The sequence below is a fragment of the Catharus ustulatus genome, chromosome 7 (genome assembly GCF_009819885.2).
Source record: "Catharus ustulatus isolate bCatUst1 chromosome 7, bCatUst1.pri.v2, whole genome shotgun sequence".
NCBI lineage: Eukaryota > Metazoa > Chordata > Aves > Passeriformes > Turdidae > Catharus > Catharus ustulatus.
Window position 1 is genome coordinate 38908069 of NC_046227.1, and position 17625 is coordinate 38925693.

A 17625-nucleotide genomic window follows, 5' to 3' on the forward strand; every position below is an offset into this window, starting at 1 on the left:
TGCAAACCCCCTCTCTCCAAATTATTATAATTTTGAAATCAAGGGGCTTTCAGGCAAAAATATGGGAATTAGGAATAACAGTTCTTTTCTAGGGAAATTAAAATAGAAATACAGTACTGCAAAGAAACAAACTCCAAACCCTGACAAAGTCAGAGTACAACCTGACACCGTCAGGCAGGGTGTTGGTAGCAGTCCCATTAAATGGTGATTGCAGTCCCCTTGCAGTGACAGATGTGGCTCAGTTGGAGCAGTGCTCCTGTAGAAGGTGCAGTTTCCCTCTGGAGGTCCAGTGGTGATGTGGAGAAATCCGGTTTTCCTCTGGAGTCCAGTGGAGAAAGGGGCTCCCTTAGTGTCCCAAAACCTCTGTTTTTATCTTGGTAAGAAATGTTGGGCTCTTCCCCCTGGCTGGGGCAACTTCCAGCGGGATGCAGTAATTTTATCAGTCACGCAGTGGGACTCAATGGGCCATTAGCAGACAATGACTGGCTGGAGGAAGGATGGGGTGTGAAAAGATAAAGAACAATGCCTTGCCTGGTTTCAATGGATGGCCCATTAGCAAATTATCTGCCATTGAGATAAGGATCACTGTCCCCACCCTCAACAGATGGTGATAGAACAGATACCTTTTATCACACTCTGTATTGTAACATGCGGCTTATAATCAGGTGCGGCTTATGTATGGACAAAAACCAAAAAGTTGCTGAAACCCAGAAGTGCGGCTTATAATCAGTGCGGCTTATAATCGTGAAATTACTGTAATTTAAAATATGGATAGAATGCATCAAAACACTACCTGACTGTAGTTTGCCTTGTTCTGTTTGGCCTGTAGAATATCTGGTGTGTCTGGCATCACATGGACCTGAGTTTTATCCTTCTCCCAGGCTTGGGTATAAGCATGCTGTGGACAAAAAGTTACATCAGATGTGTTAATATAAAAGATGGTTCTTCCAGGGTTTTCATCTTTCCATTTGGATATGGATGAGTAAGAAGGTAAAGGTGCTGACTCAGATTTATTTTACTATGCAATGATCTAATCCAGAATCAGCTGAATTATGGTCTGGTCTTGCTTTTAATGAAACCAAATTATCAAGATTTTCAGGACCAGTCATTTTTATATAAGAATGGGATGAATAAAGGTTGAAGAAAAATGATTTCTTTAACCAAAACTGTTTATCAAGAACTGTTTCATTGAGGAAAATAAAATGAAAAAGAGGATAATGTGATAGTTGTTTTTCCTAGGGGAACACTGCCACGTAAAGGTGTGACAGAGATTTACAGAGTGGCTATTGGAATGTGTGATATGTTAATGCCTGCCTGGCTTTTCCCCCAAGTACTCACTTTGTTCATGATATTTGCATTCTGCTTTGCAAGGACCAGGTCCATGGCATCGTTCTGTTTGGTGAAGGGGAACAAGCTGGGGTGCTGCCGGTACTTCCGATCGCTCGCGATCTCCGTGGCTTTCTTGGACTTCTCCACATCCAGAGAACCGATGGGACTCCAACCAATGCCCCTGAACCACTCCTTGTAATCCTGCTTGTACTCGTTCTGCCAAACAGGACACAAAAGTAAAGTTTACAATGTACAAACAGTTCATACAGAATAAACTAGCTCTTTGCAAAATGCAGACACGGTGGAAAAACAAAATTCACAAAGAAGACAGCTCATAAAAAATAATCCTGTTCTTTCCAAACTGCAACCACGATGTAAAAACAAAAGTCACAAAAAGAAAAATGTTTTGGTTTAGTTTACGTTTTTTAATGTTAATATACTTCATTTCTGTTGTGAGAAAGGATTAGGAGTAAAAATAAGGCAGGTTTAAAACTTAAAAAGGTATAAAGAAAAACCTTATTAACAATACAGAGGAAATGAGAAATTTAGGATAAGATTTTTAGACTGTTCTCTCTTTTACTTCCCACACTTTTTTGACAGTAACATACAGAGACACTTCAGTCAGTCTTTTACTTAAATAATTGTTTCAGTTTACTTTAGGAAGAGGAGGTTTTTTTGTTGTTTGTTTGGGAATGGGGATTTTTTTAAGAGAAAAATATAAAGTTTTCTTTGTGTTTTTAGTTTCATGGGAAATCTGCAAAATTGTGAAACTGCTCCTATTTTCAAAGCCTGATGTGATTTATGGAGCAAACCAGCTCCTTTAATTGGTTTCTCAGGCTGTCAATTACTAAATCAGCCTCCAATCAGTCTCATCAATTTACACAGAAAATTCTCATGGAAAAACTTCTGAGTGTATCCTCCCTCCAAGGCTGCTTTTAATGCAAAACCAACCCAAAAACTTACATCACTTTGGATCTGATTCATGTTCCTGTAGAGCTCCAAGCTCATGGCATCTGGCAGGAGCATGTACTGGTGGATCAGGCGTTTGTAGTTGGTGTTGGTGACACGGTCCTGGGCCTCCTTGGCTGCCACCACGCTGAGGGCATCAGAAGGTGTCTGGTAGTGAGTCTTGCTGCTCTCATAGGCTTTCTTGTACTCCCTGTCTGACTGCATCTTGGCCACTTGCATGCAGTGCACGAGTTTGGGGTCGTCCTGGAGGCTGCGGAAGCCGACGAGTTTCCCCTTGTCTTGTTCGTACCCTAATTTGTATTTATACTGGGGGAGAGCAGAAACAGAGATTTTAACTCATTTCATTTGAAATTAAGGAGAAAATTCTTCCCTCTGAGAGTTCAGGTTGCCCAGAGAAGCTGTGGCTGCCCCTGGATCCCTGGAAGTGTCCAAGGCCAGGCTGGAGCACCCTGGGATAGTGGAAGCTGTCCCTGCCCATTTTTTCTCCCAAGAACTTACATCACTGGCAATATCCCTGGAAGCTTTGGCAGCTTTGACAGGAATAGCATCAGCCCTGAGATCATATCCTTTCTTCCTGGTTTCTTCAAATGAAGATCTGTACATTTTCTGCAAAAGGAAGAAAAAGAAACATCTTGTAAAAAAGCAAAACTTTGTGTTTTCCACATGCACAAATATTGTTGACAAGTTACACCTGTAGGGATGTCATCTTAAAAAATAAAAAGAGATAAAAAATCTCTGCCCACATTGTAGATGTGCATAATTACAAGCAATACTTTATTTAACACATGCAAATTTAACAACTGGTTACCAAAACCTGTCTATAATGTAATCTTCTACCAAAAAGACAAGTGCTACCTACATTTTGAACTCTACAAAACCTTGTGCATGGGGAAATAAAAAAAATCAAAAATAAAATAATAAATACAGTAACAAACATGAACTACTCAAAGTCTGCTGTATTTTGTCAGCAGCTGTTATATATTAATGGTCTGCATGAACACTTCACAACCTGACTATAAACATGGCTTTTTCTTGGCAATTCTGGGTATCTAATTTTGGGGAAGGAAGCAGAGAAAAGGAAAATTAAGAGGTTTTGTGAAATTTCTACAGATTAGCAAGGTGAGATTTTGCATGCTCTCATCTCACTATTCCTAACCAAAAACTAAGAGCAAGGTCACAGTGTTTCAAGCAATACTCACATCACTTAAATTGAACGCATTTACTTTTGCTAAAACAATCTGTGGAATATCTGGGGTGATGTGAATTTTCTTTTTGTCTTCTTCCCAGGCTTCTTTGTACTTGTGCTGGAAGGATTAAAAAAACAAAGACCTCAGCATCTGTTATTATTAAATAAAACAATTTAAAATACTATTTTCACTTGAAATCCAAACTGTGATGTGTACTACCATGGGAGGAATATTTACCATTTATTTGAAGTACATTCATTAGCTACCAAATAAAATCATGTTTTCTAAAGCTCTGCAACACAATTGTTAATCAGATGTAGATTGTTGCCCACTTCTGCAAGCTTAAATGAATTCTGCTGAGCACTTTCTTACCTCATCCATGATTTTGGCATTATTTAAAGCCAAGACCATGTTCATGGAATCCATAGGAACAGAGTACTTCAACTTGTCTGGGTGCTGGCGGTATTTCTTCTCACTCACAATTTCCATGGCCTTTTTGTTCTTCTCAGCTTCCAAGGAGCCCAGTGGGATCCATCCAACACCCTTCATCGTTTCATCATACTCTGCTTTGTATTGATTCTGCAGGCAGGAAGTAGATAAAAATCAGTATGAAGCATAAAATCGTTTATAAATTTGGAAGTACAAGATAAAATGTATTAAGGGAAAGTGAAGATTTTTCTGTCTTGGTCTGCACATAATTATTGCTTCTGAAGGGACACATAAGGAGAAAATTCATAAAGTTGCTAATTTCTAAGCTCAAATTCATTAATTTAATATTTCAGAGTCTAGGAAAAATGAACAACTGCAATTGTTGAAAAACTTGTATAATTTACTACACTTTTGTAGACACCTGACCTAATTTCACTAAGAAAATAATATTATTTATCTTACAGTGTTTTTTCATAAACTAAGCACCTTTGTATTCACAGTGCAGAGGCTGAAGCACCTCTTACTTACATCACTTTGTAACTGCATCATGTTTTTGGCCAATTCAATGCTCATAGCATCGGGCAGGACGTTGTAGGTGTGGATTAAGTTCTTGTAATTTGCATTTGTAGCCACTTCCTGAGCTTTCTTGGCTGCCACCACGCTGACCATGTCAACTGGAGTGTGGAAATTAGTCTTGGCCTTCTCATAACCCTTTTTGTACTCCCTGTCAGATTGCATCTTGGCCACTTGCATGAAGTGCACCAGCTTGGGGTCGTCCTCCAGGCTGCGGAAGCCGATGTGCTTCCCTTTGGCTTTCTCATAGGCCAGCTTGTATTTATACTGAGAGCAGGAAAGAGAAAGAACAGCAGAAACCTCAGTTTAAAAAGCTCTGTTTTATCACTGAAAAAGCAGATCAGAAGATCTCAGGTTTATTTAATTGAAATAAAGCCACAGAATGGTATCACGCAGCCAGACTCACGTCGCTCGCGATGTCCCTGGAGCTTTTGGCTGCTTTTATTGGAATTGCATCTGGCTGCAGGTCATAACCCTTCTTCTTTTCCTCTCCCATCCAGCTTTGTAAGTTTCTAAGACCAGATGTGAAAGAGAACAGGTGTGATGAAGGCAGAACTCTGAAGTCAGGTATTTTCAAACAATAAAATGGCAACGAGGCACTGAACGCCCACCACGAGCACTCACATCACTCATTGTCATCTGGTTCACTTTGCACTGCAGAATTTCTGGGGTGTCTGGCATCACATGGATGCTGGTCTTCTCTTTGTTCCATTTATCTGTGTACAGCCTCTGCAATTACAAAGGAATTTTTAGCATGAAAAGGTACTGAACTCATAAAATAAGAGTTTGCTTTTGTTCTGCTCATTTGCAACAAATATATTTCCTAGAAATATTCCTCAGAGCTGCTGAGGGACAACGTTATCTTCCTCCTTCTTTAGTATTATGAGATATTTGCAAAGTATGTTTTGATAATTAATAAATATTGAAGCTGGAAATTTCCAATCTGTGTTCTTCCCTGCATTAATGAGAAGTAGAATTTATCTTTACAGACATTCCTTTCATGGAAAACAAGGAATAAGGATCAGGGTGTCATGGATAGTAGAGACAAGTGTAAAGAACTCCACTTTCCAGGAAAAACTGACAGAATTCCAGGTTTTCTGCAGTTCTCTTATTGTGAATACATCCTCCAGAAAAAGGAATATCAAAACACTATAGATCTGGAGAATAAATCCTTAATCTTTAGAAACAGAAAATGAAACTTCCTTAATTAAGAGCAGAGGCTCACCATGATCTCTCACTGTCCAGTCTCAACCAAGAAATTGCCACACCCACTGGAAATTTTAATAATTCCAGTGAGAATGCACCTTGCTCCACAACTTTGCAAGGCAAAGACCCCAACTTTGGGTCAATCCAACAATTTCCCACCTTGTTCATGGTCTTGGCATTTTGCTTTGCCAGCACTTGCTCCATGGCATCCATGGGGATGGAGAACTTGAGCTGGTCGGGATGCTGGCGGTATTTCTTCTCACTGAGAATCTCTGAGGCTTTCTTGGCCTTTTCTACATCCAGTGACTGAATTGGGACCCAGCCAACTCCTCTCAGCCAGTTATTGAAGTCAGATTTGTACAGATTCTTTTCAAAATAAACAAGGAAAACACAGTGAGGCAAGACAAATTAGTGTATACACACATAAAACAGGAAAAGCCTTAGAACTTCCCCTGGTCATTCATTTTTGAGGGGTGATTATATTTAATTAAAATTTAAGTATGATAGAGTCAGTGTTTAGGAGAAGTAAATTAACAGTAATTAAAATCTGACTACAAAAATACATCAATTAGTAAAACATGCTCACTTGCTGGGAATATGCAAATATGGAGATAATAAAAAAGTTGTTACTTGCTAGATACATTTCCTAGAAGTTAACAGCTACACATAATTCTGATAATGTTTGGAAAATAAATGGTTCCAGACAGTCAGTTACATCCCAATATATAATATATATTGGACTATATGAATTAATTTTTTAGCCTTAAAAGGTTAATCATGTCACACAGCCATGATGAGAAAATGGAGTGATTATGGATGACATACATCACTCTGAAGCTGCATCACGTTTCTGGACAGCTCCAGGTTCACAGAATCAGGCAGGAGGGTGTAATTGTGAATTGGCTGCTTATAGCCAGTGTTGGTCACCACTTCCTGGGCTTTCTTGGCAGCTGTCACACTGAACATATCCAGGGGAGTGTGATATTTGGTCTTGGTGACTTCATAATCCTTCTTGTATTCCCGATCCGATTGGATTTTGGCCACGTTCATGTAGTGACAGTTTGGGATCATCCTGCAGGCTCCGGAACCCGACCTGTTTGCCTTTTTCTTTCTCGTAGGATTCCTTGTACTTGACCTAGAGACAAAGGAAAAGCAGCTTTACCCACTTGGGAAGAGAAAACACACTTTGGATGGGTTTAAAACACTGAGTTTCAAAGTATTAATGCTGCAGTCATTCTATAACCTCGTAAGTGGTTTTTATGACAGCACAGGATTATTTAGGTCAAAAAAAGAAGATTATTGGATTTTCCAGCTTGTCTTGACACCTGGTACATATCTCAACCCACACCTGCAGCTACAAAGCTCTCCCTCACCATTGTCATTGAGGCTTGCAGCTCCCAGGGACATTCAGCTTTTAATTAAGACTATAATAACAATAAATTCAATAAATTCAATTCAATATCCCAATATTCAATTGGGGATGTGTAAGAGAGGAATGAAGAGCACTTGTAACCTTTTACTGAAGCAGAAGAACAGTCTCCAGTACATAATAAATAATGAAATGCAGGAGTTAATAATAAAAATGAAATGCAGAGTGTTTACATCCACTGCATGTAAATCCTACTTACATCACTTGCAATATTCCGAGAAGCTTTAGCAGCAATAATTGGAATGGCATCTGGTTTCAGATCATAGCCTTTGGAAAGGGTTTTCTTCCAGTCTGCTTTGTAGTTAGCCTTGGAGGGGAAAAAGAGAAGAGTTGCAGTGTCAGGAATAGCAATTCTAATAAAGAGTTTAAGCCCATGTTTTTATTACAGGAGATTTTATTACAGGATTTAAAATACCCAGTTTAGCCCATGTAATCTCAAGGAAAAAATGTTGGCCTGTACACACACTACAGTTCTATTACAATAAATAAATCTACTACAAAGATAGTAATGAAGTCCACAAGCATTTTTTGCACTCTTATCAGTGGCATTTCTGCCCTTTCTTATGCAAAACCCTTTTCCATTTGACTGAACTTGCAGAATTTTTTCATATTAGCTTCAAACTCAGGCTTTGCTCTAAAGGACTGGAGAAAGCAGCCTGGCTGGTTTTTTTTTTTTATCAGTCTGACCAGACTATTAAAATTCCAAGGCTATGCAGGGAGATTTCAGTCTTTATCTCATTCCTGGAAGGCTGATAATGCCACCCAAAAAATTAACATCACAAAGACAATGAAACTGATACCATCAGTGGAGAGTTCATAGTGTTGAAATTCAAAATATACTCACATCACTGATGTTGTAGGCATTAACTCTAGCCTGGATGAACTGGGGCACGTCAGGAGGGAGGTGGTACTTGTGAATAATTTCTTCCCCTTTGGATTTATACAATATCTGCAAAGAAAAAGAAAGGAAGATATTTAGCAGCCCAATTACAGACTGTGAATCGGAAAATTATTTTTAAAAATCTGATTTCCAGTGATGTTCTGCTGGAATAAAATTGTGAGTACACACAGCCACCCACACAATTATTTCAGGAGGATGAAGTGAAGGTGGGCACAGGGCAGAAATTGGGAATGTCAGAGTGTTTCCAAAGTTTACTCACATCACTCAGTTGTTTGCTGTTGATCTCTGCTTGCTTTTGTACTGGAGAGTCGGTCACTGAAGTGAATTTGGTTTGATCAGGATGTTTTTGTAGGTGTACTGAAAGAAGATAAAAAAATATTTGTAGAAAATACATATGAAGTATTTTTCAAGTTTGATAAAATAAATACAATTATTAATAAATTAATAGTTTTAAAGTATTTATTTTTAAAAATATTGATTTATGCAGGTGAATGCTTGAGGTTCATTCTTCATTTTGGTACTATTGCTCTCATTTTATGGGTTTGTTATAAAAAGGATTGTGCTATATCTGTTTTTGATCACTAGATGTCACAAAAGGCCCTAAAATAGAGATGAAGATTTTTTTTTTAAAGTCACATAAGGTGAGGCCAAACTGATCATTGATGTTAGCAGGGATCACTCAGTTAATTTTTCTGTGGTGAACAACTGCTGTCCTGTACTCACATCTTTACATTGCTCCAACTTCTTGATTGCTTCATACTCTTGAGTTATGGTCTGAGGGAAGTAGCACTTGGTCTTTTCCTCCTCATAATCTGCTTTGTAATTTTTCTAGGAACAAGAGCAACGTTCAGTAAGGAGCCACAACTGAGCTTTGTCTAAACTGCCAGAGTGATGGGGAGAACAGAACCATTCCCACACTTACATCACTTTTCATGGCTTCAACCTTCATGCAGTGGATCTGATGTGGGTCCTCAAAGCTGCCCAAGTAGTGCCCCAAAATATTCTTCTGATATGCATCTTTATATTTTACCTGCCAAAATAACCATGAGTTGAGAAGCAGAAGTAGTGAAGAGGGTCAGCAGTGAAGGATAAAGCCCAAGTGGAATACCCACATCACTAAAGTTCTTCAGAGCAGCATCAGTCTGGAACTTGGGTGTCTCACAGTAATTCATCCTGTTTCCTTTGGACTGTTCATAGGCTTCTTTGTACAATTTCTGCAAATCAAATGATACCAGATCATGCAAGAGATTTCACTGCAAGCCACCCCCATCACGTTAAAAATGACAAGAGTAAAACAGAGAAACAGTTCCAAAGAAAAGCTTTCCCACAGGACTGAGAAACAGATGGCACTGTTTTCCCAATGGTCTTTTAAAATAACATTTTTTAGGTTTGTAAGGGAAGACAGAAAGGTCTGGCTAATAGTTTTTGAACTTCTGACACTGAGAAATATTCAATATCTATTCATACAAATAAAAGAGGAATTGAGAAGACCATTACAGTGATATAATATCAAAATATGTAAAAGTACCACATATTATTATTGTTATTATCATAGTGAAATTCCTTAAAACAGTAAGGGAAGAACTGTCCTCTTGTGATTCATTATCCACAAGGATCCAAATGAACTATCCACTAATTAGCCATCCACATGCCACTCATCTGTAGAGAATTAATTCTTTACCTGCATGTTCTGGCTGGTGCTACCTCATGACAAATACGGGTCTACAAAACCAAAAATACTACAGGATCCAAAGGAGAAGCCTTGTGGAAATGGTGAGTATGGTTCTGGCACATGAAAATGATGTGCTGCACACTGACAATACTCACGTCACTCAGAATATTTCCTGCAGTTTTTAGTTGCTGCAGCAATGGGTTCTCTGTAGCAGGGAGCACATTGTAATCTGCAATAGCTTTTTTCTTTTCATAGTCTGCTCTGTATTTGAACTTGAAAGAATAAAAAGGAAAAAAAAAAAAAAGAGGTTTTAAAAATCAGTATTAAAAGCCAAATGCTCACTAACCTGTGATTGCCCAGGGAAGCTGTGGCTGCCCTATCCCTGGAAGTGTTTGGATGGGACTTGGAGCACTCTGGGACAGTAGAAGTTGTCCCTGCCCATGGCAGGGGTGGCCCTGGGTGATCTTTAAGGTCCCTTCCCACCCAACCATTCATGAGATGAATCTATTCTATATACAATCTTCAATTTCTTACCAGGAAAAATGCCCCTGTTATTTACCACGGTGGCAAAGAACCATGAAGTTCATGCCAAAACAATTTCACCAAAACTTGTGAGTTCAGAACTGCTCCCAGGTGAACAGGTGGCACACAGGTCCCTCACCTTGCTGACGTTCTCTGAAGCTCGTTTGTTGGCTTCATACTCTGGAGTTTCAGTCTGCATGAAGTAGATTTGGTCTTTCATGTTCTCAAAGTCTTCCTGGTATTTCCTCTGTTAGGAACAGACAGACAGAAAACAACATCACCAGTTATAAATTAGACATCTACATGAGATTATTTAGGAAACAAGCAGTGCCACAAATGGAGTCCTCAGTGTTTTCCACATGAACACAAACAGGGATAAAGCTGTTGGAGATCTGCTGCAGGATTCACTCACCATGCTCAGATTTTCTGCATTCATTTTTGCGATTGCCACGTCATAGCACGGAGTTTGACTCCACTTGCCTTTGATTTTGTTTTTGTAGTCCTCATGGTAAATAACCTGTGAGGAAACAAAACAATAACATTGAGTCCCCAAGACACAGCTCTATTTTCACTTGACACATTCATTTTTCAAAGCTGTTTTTTAAGCTGACACCTGTCTTACAGTTATTTTAGCAGTTATGGTTAAAAACATCTTAAATATGATTTAGCCAAACCATTTCAGTGTTAAGTCTTTCTCTTAGTACCTTCCCTGACTAAAAAGGATAAATAAATCATCTCTAACATGATCCTTTAGCTGTTTTCTTCCTGGTCACATAATATCAGGACACTGCCCATTAAGTCAGAATTTACTGATATTGCTGTGGAACTGATTATAAGCAAACCCTTTAATTACCTGGTATTTGTGATTTCTATTTTATTTATTCAAGTCACAGAATCAAGTATCAAAAGTTTAAAGAGTTGTCAAACAACAAAACACCTGCCTGAGTTTTGACTGTATTCCAGGTGCATTTTCAGTCACATTTTCAGTCAGTTGCATTACTTACCACAAAAATAAAACTTCCTCCAATGCTTTTTAAACATTGCTAAAGAACATATATGCCAAAAATAAACTTTAAAAAAATCTATATTTTATAGTTTTGGAGATACCTACAAAGCTTATTATTTTATTAATTTCAAAGAATTATGGTACAATCCCCTTTTTTTACATGTTATAAAATTTTTTTGATGACAATTTAATTGTTAAGCTATGAAAAGACAAGATTAAAGAAATTTTCTCTAAATTAATTATTGCACCTTACAAACGGGTTCAGTGCAATTTTCTTAGTGGTTTCTCCACCATGATGAACACTGCAATTCCTAATCTTAAAATGCAGATAATTTTCAAGACACAATAAAATAATTTTTTAAAAAAATAATAGTTAAATTCTGAATGTAGTTAAAACCCTACTTCTAACATTATGCAACTTGGTCCCAGTTTCTCCAGCAAAAGTTGGTCTTCCTGTGTGTTTTTCCTTTTGCCTTCCCTTTCCTTAGGTCCCTTTTTTGGGGTTTGGGAGCAGGTTCTACTCACATCACTCAGCTGCCGTGACACCTTCTTGGCTTGTTCCACATCAGGGGGGTCTGGCAGAGAGGTGAATTTTGCTTTCCTTTCATCGTGCCCCTTTTTGTAGACAATCTGAAAGGGTGGAGGAAATAAACATTTATTTGAGCATCACAGCATTTCAGCTCTGCTCCCACCACATTCATGAAAGAATTCTTTAATCTGTGTATTACCAGGGAACTTCACAACTGCAAAATTCACTGAAATCTTCAGTGAGAGCTGAAATCCCCTGTTGAAGAGTTCTGTGTATCTAAGTATCAGCAAGTCCCAGCCCCACCAATTCCTGATTTTTCTTATCACTGTTTTAGAGAATATTTGCAGACCTACAAGAGTGAACTGGACTTGGAGACAACCCTGAGAGTTTCTGCATTTGGGGAGATACTCGAGGTCTTCTTACTGACTTAAATTATTTCATTCTTTCCTAATCCAGCATCAAATGCCAGTGGATTTATCCTCTAACATGCTCTGCTTTGTACTCTAACATCAACTACATATTTTTCTATGAAATACCACTACTATCAGAGCCTCTTAACACACTTTTATTTTCTGTTCCATGATGAAGCTTTTATATCCAATCAAAGCCCATGGCATGTCCCAGGTTACAGCACAACCAAGAGCCCTGCTTTGATACTCACATCACTCAGAGTCTTCTGAGCCTGGGCCACCCTTCTGAGCTCTGGGCTGTCATTGTAGGGATAAAACAATGTTTTGTCTGCATCCCAGTCTTCAGTATAGAGTTTCTACAAGAAAAATGCCAGAATGCTCATTATTAATTCATCTCTGGCTTTGAAAGCTTCTTTCACTTCAGCTGCTGAGACCTGTGGTTATTTATTGTTACCTTGCTGAACATTGCTGTGTTTTTTATTGCATTCACAAGCTCTGGAGCATCAGGGGGAAGCAGGTACTTGTCTTTATTCTCCTCCCAGTTCTGTTTATATAATACCTGGAAGGAAAGATCAGCAAGTTGGTCACTCCATCATTTAAAAAATGTTTACAGCAGTAACATCTGAATAGAGCAACTGGAAATATTTAACATTATATTTATATTTGCCTTACCAACTTCTCTGCTATCCCTAACGTAACATAAATGTTGCTTTAGCACCCTGAGTCAAAACTTTGCTCTTATCAGCAACCTCAGGCTCCAGCAGTGCTGGGAAAGTCAGAAGTCACTCACCTTGCTCACTTGCTGTGACACTTTCTTTGCATGTTCTATATCCATGGCCTTTTCATCCACGTGGCAAATGGTTCTGGCAATTCCCCCAGCCATGCGGTACTTAACCTGGAACAGGGCACAAAATCCATGAGTCTACAGCAAAGCTGAGTTCTTTTTAAAAAAACAACACAATAATGACATTTTCACACTCATTGAACCTGGAAATGAGTGTTACCCACCTCACTGAGCTGGTCCTGCACTTTCTTGATCCTCCGGATTTCTGGGGTATCAACTGTGGAAGCATATGGCTTTCCTCTTTCTTTTCTAATTTTTCTTTGTACTTGTTCTGGAAGAAAATAATGATAAAAAATTAAGATATATCCCTGAGCTCTGACAGAATTAGCAATTGTTGCCATATTTATCTGGTTAGGACAGGAATTTGGGGCAATATTCAATAATATAAACTAAAATTATTCAACTGCATTTGCACTTATGCTTATTTCAGCTGAGTCTATTCCATCTGACACAACAGGAAAAAATCCATTCTAACTTGGATCACCTCTAATTTATTACATTCTCCCCATGATTAACCCAGTTATTTGCAGTATAACTATCAAACAACCCCTCTAAAACAGTTTTACCCAAGAAATGAGATGAGACAACCTACCTCGCTGAACAAGTCTTCATTTTATTGCTGTGTTCCAGGTAAGGTGTCAAAAACTTGGATGGGTCCACTTTAGTCCGGATTGTCTTTTTCCTGACAGGAGGGGCTGCATCCTCCCCAGGGGCTGGGTGTGCTCAGCTGTGTAGGTGGTGGTTGTGGTGACAGTCTCAGGGCTTGAGTAGTCAGTGCTGATGGTCTCAGTGATCTCAGTCACCACCTGGGGATTAAAAATTTCAATAATCACTTGTTTCATAGCTGTAAAAGTTCGTTAGGATAAGGATTTTCACCCCTCTGAGCTGGGTGTGCTCAGCTGTATAGGTGGTTGTGGTGGTCTCAGGACCTGAGTAGTTTGTGCTCATAGTCTCAATGACCACTTGGAAATTAAAAAATTTCAATGATCACTTGTTTTATAGGTGTAAAAGTTCGTTATGATGTGTTTTTCACACCCCTGAGATGGTAAAAGGATCCTCTGCTCTCATCCAGATCCACATGGAAACAGAAAATCAGGGACACTTTCCTACTGGGATTACCACTGTGCTCCCAATCCATCACCCACCCTAAAAAAACCCACAAGGAATGAGCTCTCTGGCTGGGTCCTGCATCAAACTCATGGAATTATTCTCCAGAGGGTCTGGGAGAGTGGGATTCCAGCTGCCTCTGCTCTACATGCATTCATTTCCAATCAATTTAAATGCTTTTTCAACACAGTCATGCTGCAAGCAGTAGTTTTATACTAAAATTCTAATGAAAAGCATCTAAAAATAATTATCACAATTAAAAAACGTGCTCCAAAACCACCCAAATAAGTGTCAGGTTTTGTTTGGTATCAATTAGCTTTATAAAAAATTGCCTTTAGAAAGGAATTCATGAAGGCCAGGGTTCTGAGAGTTATTTGAATCAATGAGACAGAGCTGAAAATGCACCAAGAATTACACAATTAATAATTTCTGTTTCTGCATGAGCCCATGCCATAAAGAATGTTTGATTATAACACAGCAGAGAGTTGGGCTACAGCTCTTTTAGAAGAAAAATTTCAAATTATGGCAATCACTCTTTGGTGACCCAAATATTTGTTACCAGTGACATGATGAAAAATCTGCAAATCTGTAATTTTTTTTTCAGTGAAATTACACAAAGTGAAGGGAACAGAACTGATACATGACGCAAAAATAAAGTATTAAGCAGCAATTGCTCACTGATATTTGTGTGTTTAACATGAAAAATTCAACCTCAGAATACAAAAAGCTGCTAATTTAGTGTTTCATGTTAATTACATGCATTTCTGTGCTACATGCAGCATGACAGGGACCTTTACCTCGTGTGGCTCACCCTCCTCAATAACTGTCTCCTCAATGTAGTACTTTGGGAAAAAAAAAGAGAAAAAACATCATTGTTAGGTCAGATCAGCAAATTGTAGCTTCTGTGGAGCTGTTTTAAAACACATTGCTGGAGAAACAGGATTTTAGTTCACAGGTACTTATGGAGTCATTTGGTAATTTTGAATATGTGTTCAAATTTTACATTAAGGATCGGATTTTTATTCCATACATTCCCCAACAAATAATTGTCCAAATAACTAATGAAATATTATTATCTAATTTTACCCACAAGAGGGAAGACATTGGCAACCACATTAGAAGAATCAGAGTTTAAAACCCAGGATTTTCCTGTTTTTTATTTGGTGACACCGATGACTGTTGTCCACAGGGTTGTTTTTACAAGGACACCAATAATTCCTGGCTGCTGGCTGAACTTCATTGCTGATCACAACTCTGAGCCTGCTGATTTTTCATCCATTTTACTGCCCATTATCCCCCCACATCTCATAAACTTGGGGATAAAACCACAACGGGATTTGTCCCAAAAACAGCCCAGCAACCTTCACTGCTCTCCCCTTGTCCACAGCAGCTGTGAACTCATTATAAAAATTAATGAGGTTCATCAGCCATAGATTGCTCTTGATAACTCGATGTTCACTTCTCCACACGACCTTCACGTCCTTCATGTGTTTAAAAATAACTTCTCGAAAGATTTGCTCCACAGCCTTCCCAAAGAGTTTGACCAGCCTGGATCTTCCTTCTTGTCTTTCTTGAAGACCAAATCCAGCTGTCCATGGATATGGAGTTTGAAATGTTTTAAATCCTTACGTTTCTCCCAAGTTGTCTGCTCCTGCTTCCACCTTCAGTATATATTTTTTTTGTGTCATTTTCCGCAGTCAAGAGCTCTGTGTTCTTCCACTCCATCCTTCTGCTGTTTGATTTTTGCACTTTGTGTACTCGGGGAAAATCACCCAACTACCCTGGGTGCCTTTGCTGCTTCCCACAGGATTTTCCCCGAGCAGCCCCAATCCTGCTCTTCCAAAACCTGCGATAATTCCATTTATTTTGCTCACTGCTCCCTGTATCTTCAGCTCCTTTGTCCCACGCTCACTGCACCCCTTGATCTTTGCATTTTCCACCAGTTCTGGCTTGTTTGTGAGCACCACGGAGCATCTTTTCCAGCCGGGACAAAAAGAATTGGGAAAGGAGCGGCTGAGGGAGCTGGGAAAGGGAGTCTGGAGAAAAGGAGGCTCAGGGAGAACCCCTTGAAAGATCGGGCTTTGCTCATAGGGAATAACCCACAGGACAATGGGAAACAGCCTCGGGTTGTGCGGGTTTTGTCGGATTTATTTGATGTTGTGGGATTTGTTTATCATTAATTGCCGGTCTGTCACTTCCCGGCCGCGGCCGCGCGGTGGCGCCGTCGCGCGGAAATGGCGGCGGCGTGAGGGGAGCGCACAGGCCTCGGCCTGCCGCACCTGCCCCGCTCCGAAACCACGGAAAAAAACTTTAAAAAACATTGCTGCAGGAACAGCACCCGCCGTGTGCGGGGTGGGCTTCACTGACACAAAGGCTAAGTGGAAAAATGCGGGGTTTGTGTTGGAAGATCTCCTCCCAGCGGTAATTGCTTGGGGTCGCTTGCCAAGCTTGCGGGAACGGAAAAATCTTTGAAGTGAAAAAATTCCTTGTTACAATTTAAGCCCCTTTCTGAGAGCTCTTCCTCAAAGTTACTTCAGGTGACCAAGCTGTACTTCCCAAGCTGTGACATATTGGCTATTCTGAGGTAATTTCCATGCTGGACCCACCTTCGACGGCACCTTCCACAAACCTCCACAAAACCTTCCTCAAACTTTCTACAAAACCCTCTTCAAACTGTCTACAAAACCTTCCTCAAACTTTCTACAAAACCTTCTTCAAACTGTCTACAAAACTGTCCACAAACTTTCTACAAAACCTTTCACAAACTTTCTACAAAACCGCCCTCAATCTTTCTACAAAATCTTCCTCAAACTTTCTACAAAATCTTCCTCAAACTTTCTACATAACTGTCCACAAACTTTCTACAAAACCCTTTGCAAAACCTCCCACAAAGTTTACAAAACCTTCCACAAAATCCTCTGCAAAACCTTCCAGAAGTTTTCCGCGAAACCTTCCACAAACCCCCTTTGCAAAATCTTCCACAAACTTTACACAAAGCCTTCCAAAAACCTCAAGTAACTCAGCAGCAAATGTTTGCATCACTCACTGTGGATTTTTGCACATCCCAAGACAGCTACAACATCAAGTAATGGCTCATAATTCCAGAGAAAGTTAAAAAATAGCATCTTAAAATCCTTGGCAATGCCTCAACCGCTCAATGATCGTGTCCTTCTCTTTCAGAAGATGAATTTGTGATAGAACTTGTAGGTTTAAAATCCTGGATTGATGCAGGAATTAGGAAAATTCTGGGAAGGCTTAAAACTGTACCAGATGCTATTGTTCCTCATTTATTTAGCATCTCACCATGAATATCCCAAGGGAAGCTGTTAAATCAGTGCCTCCTCAGCCCAAGGGATGTGGTTACAGCAAGGTGGTCATTGAAAATTAAAAACAAAGGATGAAACGGGGCTGTGTGAACAAAAAGCCCAAAATACCATAACCCCTGCTGGAATAAATAAACAATGAAGCAAATAAATATCCATTACAGAGAGCACACAATGCACAGGAAACAT

At 39.4% G+C, this 17625-nt stretch overlaps 1 protein-coding gene across 1 annotated transcript in view; it reads right to left on the reverse strand.

The window, feature by feature from the left end:
• The window catches only part of LOC116999003 (nebulin-like), a 103785-nt gene that overhangs the window by 84886 nt on the left and 1274 nt on the right, over positions 1 to 17625 (reverse strand). Inside the window, 28 exon segments of the mRNA XM_033065277.2 lie at positions 794 to 898; positions 1339 to 1545; positions 2293 to 2604; positions 2797 to 2904; positions 3498 to 3602; positions 3858 to 4064; positions 4443 to 4754; positions 4894 to 4976; positions 5081 to 5216; positions 5853 to 6059; positions 6519 to 6747; positions 6749 to 6828; positions 7322 to 7429; positions 7967 to 8071; positions 8283 to 8368; positions 8371 to 8380; positions 8747 to 8851; positions 8946 to 9053; positions 9136 to 9237; positions 9851 to 9967; positions 10357 to 10464; positions 10630 to 10734; positions 11749 to 11853; positions 12414 to 12518; positions 12617 to 12721; positions 12953 to 13057; positions 13171 to 13292; positions 13612 to 13719. Of these exon segments, the coding sequence (XP_032921168.2) occupies positions 794 to 898; positions 1339 to 1545; positions 2293 to 2604; positions 2797 to 2904; positions 3498 to 3602; positions 3858 to 4064; positions 4443 to 4754; positions 4894 to 4976; positions 5081 to 5216; positions 5853 to 6059; positions 6519 to 6747; positions 6749 to 6828; positions 7322 to 7429; positions 7967 to 8071; positions 8283 to 8368; positions 8371 to 8380; positions 8747 to 8851; positions 8946 to 9053; positions 9136 to 9237; positions 9851 to 9967; positions 10357 to 10464; positions 10630 to 10734; positions 11749 to 11853; positions 12414 to 12518; positions 12617 to 12721; positions 12953 to 13057; positions 13171 to 13292; positions 13612 to 13719 (3695 nt within the window).